The sequence below is a fragment of the Lontra canadensis genome, unplaced genomic scaffold (assembly GCF_010015895.1).
Source record: "Lontra canadensis isolate GAN:19392208 unplaced genomic scaffold, GSC_riverotter_1.0 scaffold22, whole genome shotgun sequence".
NCBI classification, from domain to species: Eukaryota; Metazoa; Chordata; class Mammalia; order Carnivora; family Mustelidae; genus Lontra; species Lontra canadensis.
In genome coordinates this window covers 1,922,795-1,938,042 of record NW_022631016.1, presented here as the reverse complement: position 1 = coordinate 1,938,042, position 15,248 = coordinate 1,922,795, and the positions used below count along the sequence as shown (strand labels likewise).

The 15,248-nt window shown below is 44.7% G+C and overlaps 1 protein-coding gene across 1 annotated transcript; it reads right to left on the bottom strand.

The window, feature by feature from the left end:
* Window positions 1-11,731: 11,731 nt before the first annotated feature.
* On the bottom strand, window positions 11,732-12,358 carry LOC116870293 (ras-related protein Rab-7a-like). The gene is given in 2 exon segments (XM_032861936.1): window positions 11,732-12,036; window positions 12,039-12,358. Coding segments are annotated over 2 exon segments (621 nt in total). The 5' UTR covers window positions 12,355-12,358.
* Between the last annotated feature and the right edge of the window lie 2,890 nt (window positions 12,359-15,248).

Sequence of the window (15,248 nt, the reverse complement as noted above, 5' to 3'; positions counted from 1 at the left end):
TTACCGCCCAGCACAGTGTTTTAAAGTGTTGGGAACTCCTGCTTTAATTGGGGGGGTGCTCATGGTGACACGGGCAAGCTTGGGGTTCAGGAGCCACACCAAACCTCACACCTCCCTCTACCTGCCGGCTCTGCTTGGGGCATCACAGGGAGGCTCGGAATTTACGGGTACAAGTGGCAGTCAGGGATGTGCACATTTCCAAGCGGCATGACGTCTCCTGGAGGAAGCATCCTTGTCATGATTCCCATTTCACAGAGGAGGAAACTGAGCCAAGAGAAGCTGGGTGCCTTGCCACCCCTTCAGCCCCCCAGGAACTGGTAGACATGGCCACAGACCCCAGGCTTCTGCCTGGAGCCAATGAGCGACTGCTTGTTGCCCCCCTCCAGTTCAGGGACAAGCAAGGCTTTCCTCAGTGGCACGTCTGATACAGCTGCTCAGGGCAGTGGACGGCGCCCCCCATGCCCTTGGGATGCAGCCTGCTTGGATCTGGGTCCCTGGGGATGGTCCACTCCCCAGCCAGTTTCTTGCAGAGAACAACCACAGGGTAGCTCCAGCTGCACCGACAGACCAGTGGCTCAGAGATGGGCCAGGACCCAATCAGAGTGTGTGGATGGGAGGGGAAATTCACCCAGGTTCCTGGGGTGGGGTTCCTGCTGCTGCCCAGACTTCAAACCAGGGGTTGGAGATTCTGCACCATCTTCCAAAACCCCGGAGCTGAGGTAGGGGAGACGCAGAGCACACTGCAGCGGGAAAGCCGAGCCCCGAGTCTGGACAACACCCCTGGGAACATAACCACGTGCTCTGGAAGCCAGGCCTCCCGTGAGCTCATCAGCTCGTTTCTGCCTAAGCCGAATGGTTTAGGGTTTTGTCCGGTTGGCATGTTAATTCTCTCAGTAGCTTTGCAAAGACAGACATGAAAATCTACTGTGGGTTCAAACGTATCTTTATCGTATGACTAAGCCTGCGTTTATCCTGAGTATTAAGTATTTTTTCTAGTGACTTGAGATCTTTTGTGTTTTGCCTCTGAAGAGTTCACTGGTAACTTTGGAGAATCACATGTATGAACAAGGTCAGATCAAGGAAGTCATGTTAGTTCTTTCTGGAAATAGTTTGTCGAGTTGGTTATTGACTCCGACGGTAAGTGTTGTGCTTGTGTAAGCATTCATGTGTAATCATGGATGAGTGTCGTCAGGCAGGCCGGTGTGGTCGTCTGTGCGTACGGTGCTGTTTCTGCCTAGACACATCAAGGTCAGCACTTTGTGGTTCCGCAGAAAAATGCTTTTAGAAGGGGGCCGGTAGAAGCCAGGAGACCAGCAAGGAGGCCATCCCAGGGCAGGAGACAGGTGTCACAGCCAGGATTTGGGGCAGTGCTGCGGGAGACGGGGAGACGTGGACCCACAGGCAGGCTTCATTTGCATGCACAGCTCTTGGCTCATGCAAATGTTATTTGTAGATTATTTTCACAACTTGTTCCTACAGCTAGGTGGCACATATCACGCAGACACCTCTGCCTTATCCGCACGCCAGACACGAGGTTTATTTAAAATTACCGTTGCATAAATGCCAGCCATTCTTTTCACACACGGAGAGAAGTATGGACTCTCAGAGTTAAAATCTGTCTAACGAAAAAGGATTTAAACCGTATTTAAATAAGCTTGCCCATATGCATAATTAGAATTCTGGTATGATTTTGAGTGTTATTACTAAAAACAACATCACTAATCCGCTGCCCTCCTCTGCAGTTTCGATATGCTCTGTATCGCCCAAGGAAGAATGGCGGGGTGGGTGAAGTCATTCTCAGTAACTCAATCCCTCTCAACGGTTTATACTGAAGTGGCTGGGTCTCTTTTCAGGGATTTACCTTAATGATATCATTCCTGAGGAGTCTGGTTTAGATCAAACCAGGTTAAAGATCATGACTGTCAAAAGATGATGTCATTAGATCTCATTACTAATAAAGTAAGGGTCATCATGAGTACAGAAGCTGTTTGGAATTCAGTCTCTGTTTACCTTAAAATCTGCTCCAAAATGTAGAACCCCAAGTGATACACAGACAGTGAGAACCGATAGAAACATTCAAGACCTCTGGCATTATGTTTAGATAACCTGCTTCGCAAGGATTTATCATTTTCTCTATGTTTTACATCACCAACTTAAACAATTCAGAACCAGCTTTATTTATTTCTTTACTAATGTATTCAGTAATAACTTACCTTTTGCTGCGTAAGACACTCCATCTAAAAGGATGTAAAACAAATTTGGAGCTGATAACATGAAAGCATGCTGGTCTTTCATCACCGATGGGTAATTTTGAAGAGGCAGACTTCTTTGTTACACATGGTTTTGTCACAAGCAGCATGAAGTGAGATTCTCTTGGAGCTGCCTGTCTCTACATCAAAATCAGTTCCTAATGGAAGCCAAGATGGAAATCAAGGTTCCAGACTTTCCACAGGACCTGATATAGTGGCTGAATGATGGGAATCCCAGAGAACCCACATCTGAATCCCCAAACCTATGAGTATCACCTTCTATGGCTAAAGCTGTGATTCAGGTAAGGATTTTGAGATGAGGAGCTTGTCCTGGAATATCTGGTTGGGTCATCAATGGGGTCACAGTTGTTTTTGTAAGAGAGAGGCAGATGAGACAGACACAACCAGGAGGAAACCCATGAGAAGACGGAGCTGAGAAGGACACGGCCATAAGACCAGGGACACCTGCAGCCAGCAGAGTCAGAAGAAGCAGGAATGGGTCCTCCCCCATTCTCCCAAGGGACACACCACAGACACGTGGATTCCCAACATGCAAACTCCAGAATTAAAAGAGAATTCATTTATGTTGTCTGAAGCCCCCTGGTTTGTGCGAATACCAGGGGTACCTAGTCCATTGAGGTCGTTGTTATTATACTTCTCCCAGAAAAACCTGATGCCACATCCTACTGGAGCTTCTTGAAGGTCAGGAGGCTTCATTTGTTCACCAAGTGCATATTCATTGAGCACTCTCTGCCTGTTAGAAATTTTTCAGGGTTTTAAGGGCATCACAGTAATGGAAACAGGAAAAAAAAAAAAGTTGCCCTCCAGAAGTTTACATTCTAGTGTGAGGCGACAGACACAACACAAAAGAGTTAGCTCTGCCCAATGTTCTGAATCTGTCCAGATAAAAAGATGATGTGAATTCAGCTTTCCCTCTGGCAACTTCATCTCTTTCCTTAATTATTAGAAATGAAAGGGAAGAATTTATAATACTTGTAAAACACAGTGGGTCAGAGAAATTTCCATCTTAAAAATACCAGGAGTGAAAAGGAGAGCTGGCTTTTGAAAAATAGGTTGGACCGGTGTTCGCTGAAGAGTGTTTGAAGGCACTCCAGACCCTCAGGAGACGTAGAAAAACGAACCTGTTCTATTGCGAGACCTTTCCAGGAAGGATCTCCTTTCACAAGACTCATATGGAAGTTCTCAGTGCACGTTGTATGCAGAAGCATCTGTGAATTTCAGCAGTAACAAGGTTTGCCCAAGTGTGTTTCATCCAGAGACCCACCCAGTTTGACCGGGGACCTCATTCCAATGCCATCTGCCCTAGCCACTCTCCACGGTGTTCAGCGGAGTGCACTCAGGACATGATGCAGGAGTTGGCAAAATGTGGCCTGTGAGCCAAACCCAGCCAATAGCCTGATTTGTCACAGCCTGCAATGTGAGAATGGCTTTTACATTTTTATATGTTATATTAGCACCTGCAGAATAGCCTTGATTTTTCTTCTTGGTCCACAAAACCTGAAACATTTACTACTTGACCTTTTAAGATAAAAGATCACCAAACGCTAGATTAGGCTGAGGAGGAAGACGAGGTCACCCGTTTTCCATAGAGCGGGCTCTCTCTCTCCCAAGAACAGGACGTCACTCCGTGACTCAGTCTCTCCCACCAGGATTCATTCTTCACCACACATTTCCATTTATAAGTGATGTCTTCACCACACTAGGATGTCTTCTCTTTTATGAAACTTGTCTTTAGTTTTTTGTGTAACACTCAGCAAAAGAATATGACAGTGCTTGTGTCACTAAACTTCCCATAAGTTTAAACAGGTAAATTATCAACCAGTTTGATCTATCATTTATGGAACATGGCACCCATTCTTCTACTCATTGAGACTATACTCTGTTCTCAAACCACATGTGGCATTTGGCTGGATAGAGTCTATTAGAGGTGGAGATGATACAAAGTATGTTCTTTGACAAGATTAGTACTGACAAAGAAATCAGTACCAGTAAGATTTCTAGAAAATTTCCAAGTATTTGAAAATTAAGTTAAAAAAAACTTAAAAAACCCTCAAATCAAAGAAATTACAAGAGGAGCTGAAAATATTTTGATTAATAATGAAATTATAAGACATTAAAATTTGGGAGATGCAGCTAAATCAGTCATGAGAGGAATATTGATAGCTTTAGATGCTTATATTCAAATGAAAGAAGCTGTGACATTAATGTCTTCTAATTCCATCTTAAATTGGCAAGGAAAAGGAAAAATAGTAACTTAAACCTTAAATAAGAAGACAGGCAATTTTACAAATAAAAGTGGAAGTCAGTGAAATAAAAATAAACACAAATGAATCAACAGTGTGACACAGTGGAGAAACTCAACAGGGCCAGAAGTTATTTCTTTGAAAATATAAATAAAACTGACAAACCTCTAGCAAGATTGTAAAAGAAAAAAGAGAGAAAACACAAATTACTAATAGCAGAAATGAGAGAGGTGAAGTCATGAGAGATTGTACAGATGAAATGATCATGAGGGGATACGTAATGGTAAAGGCACACATGGGAAGATCTATAGCTCGTGCCATACTTATGGTGAAATATTGATGTGCTCTCCACCTGAGATGGGGAACAAGACCAGAAGATCTTCTTTCATCAGTACTATTCAACAGTGAAGACAGAGACTCTATTTAATACAGTAAAGAAAGGAATCCAGATAGGAAAGATGTAAAACTGTATTTATTCATAATTGTGTAGATAGAAAAGCCTAAGGAACCTCTAAGAAGATCATTAGAACAGGCAAATTTAGCAATGTTGCAGAATTCAATATTAAGAAATTATATCTCTCGGGGCACCTGGGTGGCTCAGTTGGTTAAAGCCTCTGCCTTCAGCTCAGGTCATGATCTCAGGGTCCTGGGATCAAGCCCCAAGTTGGGCTCTCTGCTCTGCGGGAAGCCTGCTTCTCCCCCCCGCCCTTGCCTGATGTTCTGCCTGCTTGTGATCTCTGTGTGTCAAATAAATAAATGAAAATCTTAAAAAAAAAGAAAGAAATTATATGTCTATGTACCTGAAACGGACAACTAGAAAATGAAATTGCAAAGGCAATATCACTTATAAGAATACAAAAAATATCGACTGTAGTAGCAACAAAAGAAGTATAAGGTTCTACAATGGAAATTATAAAAAGCTAAAGAGAGAAATTGAGGAATATGTAAGTTAAGGAGAGATGTACCATGTTCATATGTTGGAAGATCCAATTTTGTTCGTTTGCTTTTTGGGAGGCTCAGTATTATTAAGATATTAATTTAGTCTCAACGAATCTATACCAAAGCAATTCTAATTAAAATTTCAACAGATTTTTTCTAGAAATTAACAAGATGACTTGAAATTAATTTAAAAAGAAGAAGGAAGAAAAATAGTACACATATAGACATAAATGAAGGATATAATCTATTCAAATTCAAGATTTGCTGTGGAGGTATAGTAATTAAAATAGTGTGGTATTAAAGTAATGAGTAAAACTAAACCCTTGGAACAATATAAGAAATCCAGAAATTGGTCCTCTCTTATAACATGAAATTATTTCGACAAAAGTGCCAAAGAAACTCAATGGAAAAGGAAAATTTCTTCAACAAATGGTGCTGGAATGACTGAATATCCACATAGTAAAAGAAGAGCCTTGTTTCCTGTCCTACATGTTGCCCCAGGTCAACTGAAGACAGGTCACACCTAAACGAGAAGTGCAAATGAAAGACCTTCTGGAAAAATTGCTTCTACATCTTGGCACAAGTAAAGATTCCCTAAAAATCAAAACAAACAAACAAAGAAAAAGTCAAGCTTGGATTATAAAGTAAAATATTGATAAATGAAAATTCATCAGTGTTAAAAATATCTTCTCACCAGAAAATACTACCATGAATATCGTCATAAACTGGAGGAGAATACTGGAAATAATAGAATCAGAAAAGACCTGTGTCTAGTTGTACGAGGAAGCCCCAGAGCGCAACAGAAAGACAAGACCAACAACCCAGTACAGGTGCGTAGACGCCCAGAACGGGAGTTTCAGAAAAGAACATATAAAAATAGCAAATGAAAAAGCGTTTAACGTCATTCTAAGGGAAATGCAAATTGAAACCATCATGACATACAACTATACATATACTAGAAAGGCTAAAACTTAAAAAGTTTAGCAACACAAAATATTGGAGAATGTAGGGAAGAATGAGAACTCCTATTTATTGGTGTTAGGACTATAAAATGTTAAAACATCTTTTAGAAAACTTTGTGGTAGTTTCTTAAAATTTTAAGCATGGATCTGTCCTAGGATATTCCAGTTCTACTTCTTTTCTTTAAGATTTATTTATTTATTTTAGAGAGAAAGCACTTTGGAGCATGGAGTGGAGGACAAGCACAGAGGGAGAAGGAGAGACAATCTTAAGCAGACTTCTCCTGAGCTGGGAGCCCACTGTGGGGTTCGGACTCATGGCCGTGAAATCCTGACCTGAGCTGAAACCAGGAGTCAGATGCTTAACTGACTGAGCCACCCAGCCATCCCTCCAGCAGTTCTACTTCTAAGGATTGGTCTAAGATAAATGAAATTACATCTACAAAAAGTCTTGTGCAAGAATCCATGCTATGGTATCCACGACAATCGAAGCCAGAAAGAACATTTCCTGGAGGGTGGGTACATCACCTGTGCTGTATTCACACAACAGAAGATGGTTCAGAATCCAAAAGAACACAATATTGATATGTGCAACAGCACGGACAGGCGTCAGACCCGGTGGCCCAGTGAAGGAACCTGGACATAGAAAGGTCAGTGCTCCACGACTCCCCCAACATTAAATTCTCTAGACTAAGCAAAATTAGCATATGGTGGTTAATGCTGGGTAGTGATTATTTCCAGGGGAAGGGCATTGACCAGGAGGGGGCAGGGAAGGACTTTCTGGAGTGATAGATATGTTCTGTGTCTTGAAATACATTTACAAAAACTGATTAAATGATACATCTAAAGTTGAACATTTCATGTACGCATATTATAGTACAAAATTACATACACAGACACATATACACTAGCCTAGTATCACTAGAGTTCCACACCAGGCATTACCCTGTATACAGTGATGGTCTGGACCAGGTACTGTCTTGTGTAGAGTCATAGTCTGGGTCCAGCACTATTCTATTGTTACTTATGTTATGTTACATTACGTGACATTACATTACATTTGTCAGCCTATCAGTGGTAAAGTGAGGTGACTACACTCAAGGCTATTTTTAAACAGTTTAAAACCCCTTTAATGTTTCATAAATGCAACCAGATCAGACACTAGCTTGGTATACAGTGATGGTTGCAGACCAGACGCTAACCTGGTGTACAGCGATGATTGCAGACCAGACGCTAACCTGGTGTACAGAAATGGTTCCAGACCAGACACTGTCCTCATGTACAGTGATGGTTCCAGACCAGACACTAGCCTCCTCTGAGAGATCACAGACACAACAACCACTATAGTGATTGTTGTAGACCAGATGCTATCCTGGTGCACAGTGATGGTTCCAGACCAGGGACTACCCTGGTATGCACTGATGGTTCTGGATTGAGCCCCAGTATGATTGTGGATTTTGGAGTAAGGATCTGGAAAACACATGCTAGCGTTGGGAGACAAGCCAGAGAGTTTCTCTCCAATGGAAGAGAACCAGTGCTCGGACAAGCCCACCTGGCATCTCTTTCCATGGCTGTTCCCCCATCTGGGAAACCCCATTTGCCTCTCTGAAATGTGAATAGTCATACTGACCCACCCCAGACTTCATTAAGCCACATGCTGTGTTATGAGGTTATTTTTAAATACTTTATAAAACTCTGTTAGTGTTCCAATATGGTATCTTTATTGTAACTACAGAAAAAGATACGTTCCAGCTTTATGGAATTAAATGACAGCATATCTTGGAATATTTGGAGAAAATGTTTAATGTGTTAAGCACTCTCACGCAGGAGTTAATAAAAAAAGTTTTGTCGTTTTTTTTTAAACAAAAGCTACCTTTTCATGTGTTATGCATTCCCCATCCCCAAGGAGAATAGCCTACTTTGAAAAAGCTATTTAATTCAAATAAAGAAAGGATATGATGTTGCCAGTGAGAGCAAATAAAGATGGAATAAGGTATATTACCAAGGAACTGTTTGCAGAACACACTGAAATTAATCTGCCACGTGCAGTAGTTGACACAGTTCATTCTAGCACAGATAAATCATTCATAGGAAAAACAAACACCAACTAAAAAGAAATAGATCACCAGTTGAGCCATATACATCATGACCTGTTGACACAACACGAATTTTCTGCTGAATCAGACAGTTAATCTGCTCGATCACAGTGAAGACCCACTGAGTGGGGTGCGCCAGCCGGTTCGGCACGCCACCCTGCACCCTCACGCAGCTCCCGTGGATTTCTAGCAAACGAGGATTATGCAATATAGCAGAGCTCATATTTACCGAGCCACGGTCATTAAGAGGTGAAAGTGCTGGCTGGTAAAATGTATACATCACTACGCCTTCCCTTCACCTCAGTTCCTGTGGTCTTTCTGGGAACACTTGAGTGAGGGCAGGCAACCATTAAGGTGGTCCCTCGAGCCGAGTGCACCCTCCCCGCGAGTGGGGGCAGGACCTGTGACTCGCTTCTAAGCCGCAGAAGCCAGGGCGGGGGGTCGCTCGGGGCAGCACCGCTCTGCATGGGACTCCAACGTGCTCACTCTGGAGCCTTTGTCTCCCTGGTGCTGTCTTGGAAGAAGCAAGCGGCTGCAAGTCCTTTTTCTAAACTCTACCTGAGATTTGATTTACGGAGGTATGACCCGCTGATGATGTGGAGAGGCTGAGGCCGTTGGAAGACATCTCCCATTATTCTGAGGGAAGATTCTGAGGGAAGAGGGCAGGCCCTGTTATACCCCACAGGCCACACAGAGCTCAGGGATGGAAGCGGGAAGGAGGCAGGCTCAGGCCAGAGCCTCTCTTGGGGTCTCCCAACCGAGAAATGAACAGCTTAGGCTAGTGTGAACAGTTTTGGTGTGCCTTGGTGCTGTCACCCAGTGTCTTCCTTTGCCGGATACCTGTCCCTGGTTGAGTTAGGATGGGGAAACTCTAGCTTCTTTTGTGACACTCAGGTAGGGAGGCAGCTGGGGCTACTGGCCTGGGATGGGTTGGTTTGCAAATGAAAGGTGTGCTCCTGGGCAAGTTATTATGTCCAGGAATCAGCACTGGGTGAGGCCGTCCCTGCCGAGACCTGGAAGGGCTCCAGAGTACCAAGAATATAGATAATATAGTTACAGGGAGCCACAGTGGCTCAGTCAGTTGAAAATCTGACTCAGTTTCAGCTCAGGTCATGATCACAAGGTCGTGGGATTGAGCCCCACATCAGGCTCCCCGTTCAATGCAGAGAACACTGGAGGTTCTCCCTCTCCCTCGGCCCCTCCTGCTTGTGCTCTCTCTCTCAAATAAATAAATAAGTCCAGCCCCCCAAAAGGAAAGAAGGAAAATAGAGTTAACATAGTTGGCCCTGTGAGGAATGAATGCCCAGTGGACAAATATATTTGTAGAAAACACAGTCAGGACAATCCTATAGCTTCAAGGAAATGAATTTTACCAACAGACTGGGGACTTCAGAAGCAGACCTTCCCCAGTCGAGCCTCTCATGGGAGCCCATCCTGGGTGATGCACTGGGGGGCCCCTGAGCAGAGGACCCCCTAACTCATGCCCTGACTCCTGATCCCCAGAAACTGAGAGATAATAAACATGTTATTTAAAGCTGCTGACTTTGTGGTGATTTGTTTAGCAGCAACACAAAAGTGAACCACTGGTCAAAATAAGCACAGGACAGAAATCATCCTGAACTACTTAAGGATATATAAACAATTTGAACTTTCTTGTCATTGATGGCACAGGGTAATCTGATTCAGAGACCCAGAAAGCGAATATTTTCAAGTGTTTTAAATACGGATTCACTTGAGATGAAGAATATCAAGACCAAGGTTTGGTCTGGGGCAGGACTGGTCAAGCTGGGAAAGGCTATCAGCTGGGTGCAGACAGACCCCAGAGCAGGGACAAGGTGAAGGGATCAGTCCCAGCAAATGTGGTGAGGAGTCAGGGCAATCGCTTTGCAGGCAGGCTGCAGGCCCAGAGGTTGTGGTCCTTGGCCAGTCTTGCCGGGCTTCAGAGGGAGACTCAAGTCCTGGGACAGCCGTTGAGGTCTGCAGGAGAGAGCCAGGCATGCGAATCCACACTGAAACCCACACATTGGAGAGGGACTCAGAATAACAAGAACCCAGTTACAGAAACCAATGTACAAGTTCGGGGAGAAGGGAGGCTCTGCCTTTGTGAGCAACTTTCTTCTCTTTGCCTCAGTTTCCAGCTCTGTGAAATGGGGCCATGGCGTCACCTGTCAGTGAGGGAGTTATCTGCCATCACCCTCTCTTGAGACACTAAAGAACTGGAAGGCAGCAACTGATAGTCTGGGGTTGATCCATTCAGCAATGGGAGGGTCTTGAAGAGCAAATGTCTTGATCAGACTTGATAAGTAAGCTACTTTAATTGGTTAATGGTCATATCTTCCTGGAGCAGGTATTTCCTAGCATAAACAGCTGAGTGATTTATGTCTGGTTCCAGTATTTGCACAGAAAGAGGAAGTGGTGTAGCTCTTAGAGGGAGGACCATGTTCTCAAAGGATTAAATCAAATAATGTGAAACAAACTCTGAGCTTAATTCCTGGTACACAGTAGGTGCTCAATAAATGTAGCTGTCCACATAATTAACAACAAGGCTGACTTGGTGTGGCATACTGTGGCCTTAAGTCTAGTGGACCTTTTTTTTTAACACTAATTTATACATTTTTAATTGGTTGCATATATTAATGTACCATAAGATTCTTTTCTAAGAAGGATTACATAATAAACGGGTACTATAGAAAATCTGATCAGTAAAGTAACAAGCGTTAACAGACACATATAAAACTCAGTCTGACCAGGCTGGGTGTGAGCCTGTAATGAAGCATGGGGCACCAGCCTTCCCAGGTGGCAGCCTTCACAGGGGCGGGGGTGGGATAGGGGGTAAAGAGACCACAAGACCATTTAAAAAATCAGATAACTGATTAGACACAGATTAACTGTAAACAGTTCCCTCTCCCCAGTGGACGAAAATAATCTTCCAATGCTGAAGGCACACCAGAACGATTTCTACGGCTGGCCTGTCCCGCTGCCATACGAGGGCTGCTGGGGTGGGTGGGCAGACCCCGATGGACGCATCACAGGCCTGGGCTGGGTCTGTCGGCTTGTGTCAGGGCTGTGTGTGTGTGTAAGGGTGTGCTTGACGGGGCTTCTTTAGGCATCCGGATTCGAGAGATGACTTTATGTTTTGTTTGGAAGAGGAGAGGGGCTTGTGTTGGAAGGCCTAAGTGTGTTCTCTGTTTGCCGGAGGACTCTGCCCTGCTCTCATGGCCCCTTCAGCACCTGCAGCTCTCCACTGAGGCCTTGGCCTGGCCATTCTTGTCCAGTCTGATGGGCTCGGGGAATTCACTGTACAGCTCTACCTCTGTTTCCTGTGTAAGTGCATTCCGTGCAATTGTCTGGAATGCCAGCTCCACGCTGATAGCCTCCTTGGCACTGGTCTTGAAGTAGGGAAGGTTGTTTTTGCTGTAGCACCAGGCCTGTGGCCGCTTTGTGGCCACTTGTCTGTTTACAAGGTCAGTCTTGTTTTCCAACACAATGAAGGGGAAGTTTCCGGGATCCTGGGGACTGGCCTGGATGAGAATTCATCTCTCTAGCTGTGGAGAGTTTTGAAGGTGTTGGGGGCAGTAACATCAAACTCCAGAAGGCAGCAGTCTGCGCCTCTGTAGAAGGCCACACTGAGGGGCTGGAGCCACTCCTGGCCTGCTGTGTCCCAGATCTGCTTCGTAACTAGTCTGTCATCCACCATCACCTCCTTTGTCAGAAAGTCTGCTCCTGTGGTAGCTTTGTACCGATTACTGAATTTCTTTTTCACATAGTGGTTCTTGAGTGATGTCTTACCAACTCCAGAATCTCCCAGGATGATAACCTTCAGCAACACTTTTTTCCTAGAGGTCATCCATCAAACACAGCCACTCCACTGAGGACTCCGGGTCAGGCGTGTTGCTAGGGCTCTGGCCGAGGAGGAAGTACAAGGGAGGACAGGGGCTGAGCAGAAGTTCAAGTTCTGGTTCCAGCAGACTCCTCGGCACTCCCCAAGCCTTTAACCTCTAGTGGACCTTTTAATTTGTTGCACTAAGGAAGGTTGACACTAACTTGCTTTGTGGCAAGTTACCATGAAGGAGGTAGTCACCCTCAGCACCTGCCACTCCCTAGCATTTCTTGTCCGCGTCCTCTGTCTTTAGGACTAACGTGCATCAGGCCCGCATTGGACTTTGGCCCTCTCACCTCCCCTCTACCACAGCTCTGTGATGCCAGCCAGAGAAAGTCCTCTGCTTTAGGGGCTTGTAATGGGTTGAAGTGTGTCCCATCTTCCACAAAAGTTTTTGAACCCCATTACCTATGGATGAGACCTTATGTGAAAATAGGACTTCTGCAGATGTTTGAGTTAAGATGGAGGTCATAGGGCAGGCTCTGATTCAATACAATGAGAGTCCTTACAAGAAAAGGGCATTTGGACACAGACACAGATGCACAAGCAGAATGCCACGTGAACATGAAGTCAGAGATTGGAGGAGGGCCTCAACAAGCCAAAGAATGCCAAGGATGGCCAGCAGCCACCAGAATGCCAACGATGGCTAGCTAGAAGCCTGTAAGAGGTCCTTCCGAGCCTCAGAGGATCCAGCCTGTGAACCCCTTGATCTCGGACTCATGGTCTCCAGGGCTACGAGAGAAAGTATTCCTGTTCTTAAAGTCACCCAGGAGGTTGTGCTTTGTTATGGCACCTTTAGGGCCTAGACTGGGCCCCTCTGAATAATCCACGATAATCCCCTTGTGTCATTAAAATTTCCAGTTTGATGAGTCAGCAGAAAACGATTTCGTATTTTCTTCTCTTCACCTATGTCTCCTATTCCTAGAACAGATCCCAACAGCCCAGCGTATTCCAAGCCTCCAGAACTTTCCAACAACAGCACTTATGATCCTATCCTCTGTTTTCTGATCTCATTACAGGTCACTGGAATTAGGATGCTCAAGACTTACCATCATACAGGACCTAGTTGCATTCCATCCTCAACAAGGTACATCTCTGGAAACTCCGTTGACCACCATTACCAACCACATTTCCAGTATAATATGACATTGGGCTTTTTAAAATGCATTACATGATTTAAAGTTGTTTGTGGGGCACGTGGGTGGCTCCATTGGTTAACCATCCAGCTCTTTCATTCGCCTCAGGTCCTGACCTCAAGGTCCCGGGATCCAGCCACATGTCAGGATCCCCACTCAGTGGGGAGTCCATCTATCTCTCTCTTCCTCTCTCTCTTTGCCCCTCCTCCTGCTTGCTCTCTCTCCCTCTTAAATGAACAAATAAATCTTAAAAAATAGTTTATTTGCAATGACATAATCAGATATTTCATGTTAAAGAGTGTGTATTTTGCTCACAGGATCCAGTCAGTTTTGACTGAGTCAATGTGTAAGTTCCTAGTGAAGTTGTCTCAATGCCACCCCATATACACAAAGCAGTGACCATAGCAGCCTCCTCCTCCTCCCCTCCCCAGGATGCTCTGTGCTGAGTGACACCACGTGTGTCTCTGTGGCTCATTTTCAAGTTTTTGGAACAGTCACTGCATAAATGCCAACCTCTGTATTATGACAAGTCAATCCAATTTCTTGGAAATGCCCAAGTTCTTCATTATGTTGGCGGGTCTTTATTCCTTGATTAGCTAGTCCACCACAAGTGGATTTATCCCTGTAATTGCTGCCATGTAGGTGGAACACCGTCAAGAGGGGCTGCAATGTCCCATCCTTGCTCTGAGACCCTCTCTCCACGGTAAGTCACTTGCTGTCCACTGTGTTAGCCTCTTTACATGTGAAGAGAGGAGAACATGACTCACAGGATGTTAGCAAAGGAGTTCCTAACATGAAGCTTCTCACAGCGTGACTTGCTGCCTCTGTTTCTGGGAGGTTTGTGTTCAGGAATGAGAATGACCTTCTGCACCTGGACAAGGATGCTGACAGCAGCTGAACTGTGGTTAAACCCCAGGCATTGGGCAGGTGCTTCAAGAGAGGGCCCAGCAATCCAGACCCTCTTTGGAAGGCTTGGACCAGAGCTCTGGTGCAGAATCCCACCCACGTCACAACTAAGGGCACACTTGGCTGTTTAGTCTGGAGAAGGGAGTTTGAGAAGGCTGATGCTGACTGATTTCAACTGCTCACACTTCTGCTTCCTATCCCTCATGTGGGGGCAATTTCCTTCACACTGAGCCAGAGCCAAACACCCAAAGCTATTCATTTTGGGCTGAGCTGCCTATTGGCATCACTGGAGAGCCTGAAGGACCTTTCCTAGGAAAACAGTTATGAACGGTCGAAATGCAGCCAGGGGTCTAAGGCTTTTCTAGCTAGCATTATCAAACTGTGTTTGTCCCATACCTATGGATACTTCATTCACTCAGATGTGTACTATTAGAACTAGTTTAGGGCAAAGTAGCTAGGTGATATGTTCATCTCAGCATAAAGCACAGTGTGTCTTCCAAGCTGTCCGATGCTGCCTGGACAAGAAGACCACGTATGTAGTACGAGAACCCTCCTGTGAGCACGTGGTGTGTCTAATGGTGCCACACCCTCCACACGTGAGTGGACGTCTCCAGCAGTGGTCCTTGCAAAGACATCTCCTGACCATGAAGGTGTGGTCTGAAGACTGACTTCACGAAATACTGGTTTCTATACTCAGGCAACAGCAATGACTTCAATTAATTTATTTGAATTATCCTCACTTGTATCTCAACACAATTTTTACACTGTAATACGATGGTATAAGTGGGTAAGATGGTCAGACTAGGTCTTTGCTTTACT